Genomic DNA, 660 nt, shown 5'->3' on the forward strand with positions numbered 1-660 from the left:
TGGTCCGGGAGGCAGTGGCGATCAGAGACGCCAGCGGTGTGGTGCAGTGACGGAAGGTCAGCTCCACTCTGCCTCGCTGCTCCCTGTCCCTGGGGAGGGGCCATGTCAGTTTGAGCCACAGAGCTGTTTGTGGAGGAGTGGGGAACTCTCGTGCTCTAGGAGCTGGATAAACCGGGAGTCTGAAAGCTGCAAACCGAGGAGACAAGCAGAGGCAGTGGCGATCAGAGACGCCAGCGGTGTGGTGCAGTGACGGAAGGTCAGCTCCACTCTGCCTCGCTGCTCCCTGTCCCTGGGGAGGGGCCATGTCAGTTTGAGCCACAGAGCTGTTTGTGGAGGAGTGGGGAACTCTCGTGCTCTAGGAGCTGGATAAACCGGGAGTCTGAAAGCTGCAAACCGAGGAGACAAGCACGCCCCGCTGCCGGCCTCCTGACTGTGCTGCTGTGTTCCAGGGAAGAAGACGGCCAGTGGAAGGAAGAGCAGAAGCTGGAGGCACACAGTGACTGGGTTCGAGACGTGGCCTGGGCTCCATCCATCGGTTTGCCAACCAGTACCATTGCCAGCTGCTCGCAGGTGAGGCCGGCTGGCGCTGCGCCCACTGCCGGGACTCCCTGCCCGTGCCTCCAGCAGAGGATTCATAAGGGCAGCGCTGCCCTGACGCTC

At 62.3% G+C, this 660-nt stretch overlaps 1 protein-coding gene across 1 annotated transcript in view; it reads left to right on the forward strand.

The window, feature by feature from the left end:
* Positions 1-660, forward strand: part of SEC13 (SEC13 homolog (S. cerevisiae)) — a gene marked incomplete at its 5' end in the record, with an annotated part of 4,520 nt that overhangs the window by 2,545 nt on the left and 1,315 nt on the right. Inside the window, one exon of the mRNA XM_010136482.1 lies at positions 450-570. Coding sequence (XP_010134784.1) covers positions 450-570 — 121 coding nt within the window. The remainder of the gene's footprint in view (positions 1-449; positions 571-660) is intronic.

This window comes from Buceros rhinoceros, unplaced genomic scaffold, assembly GCF_000710305.1.
Source record: "Buceros rhinoceros silvestris isolate BGI_N320 unplaced genomic scaffold, ASM71030v1 scaffold24435, whole genome shotgun sequence".
NCBI lineage: Eukaryota > Metazoa > Chordata > Aves > Bucerotiformes > Bucerotidae > Buceros > Buceros rhinoceros.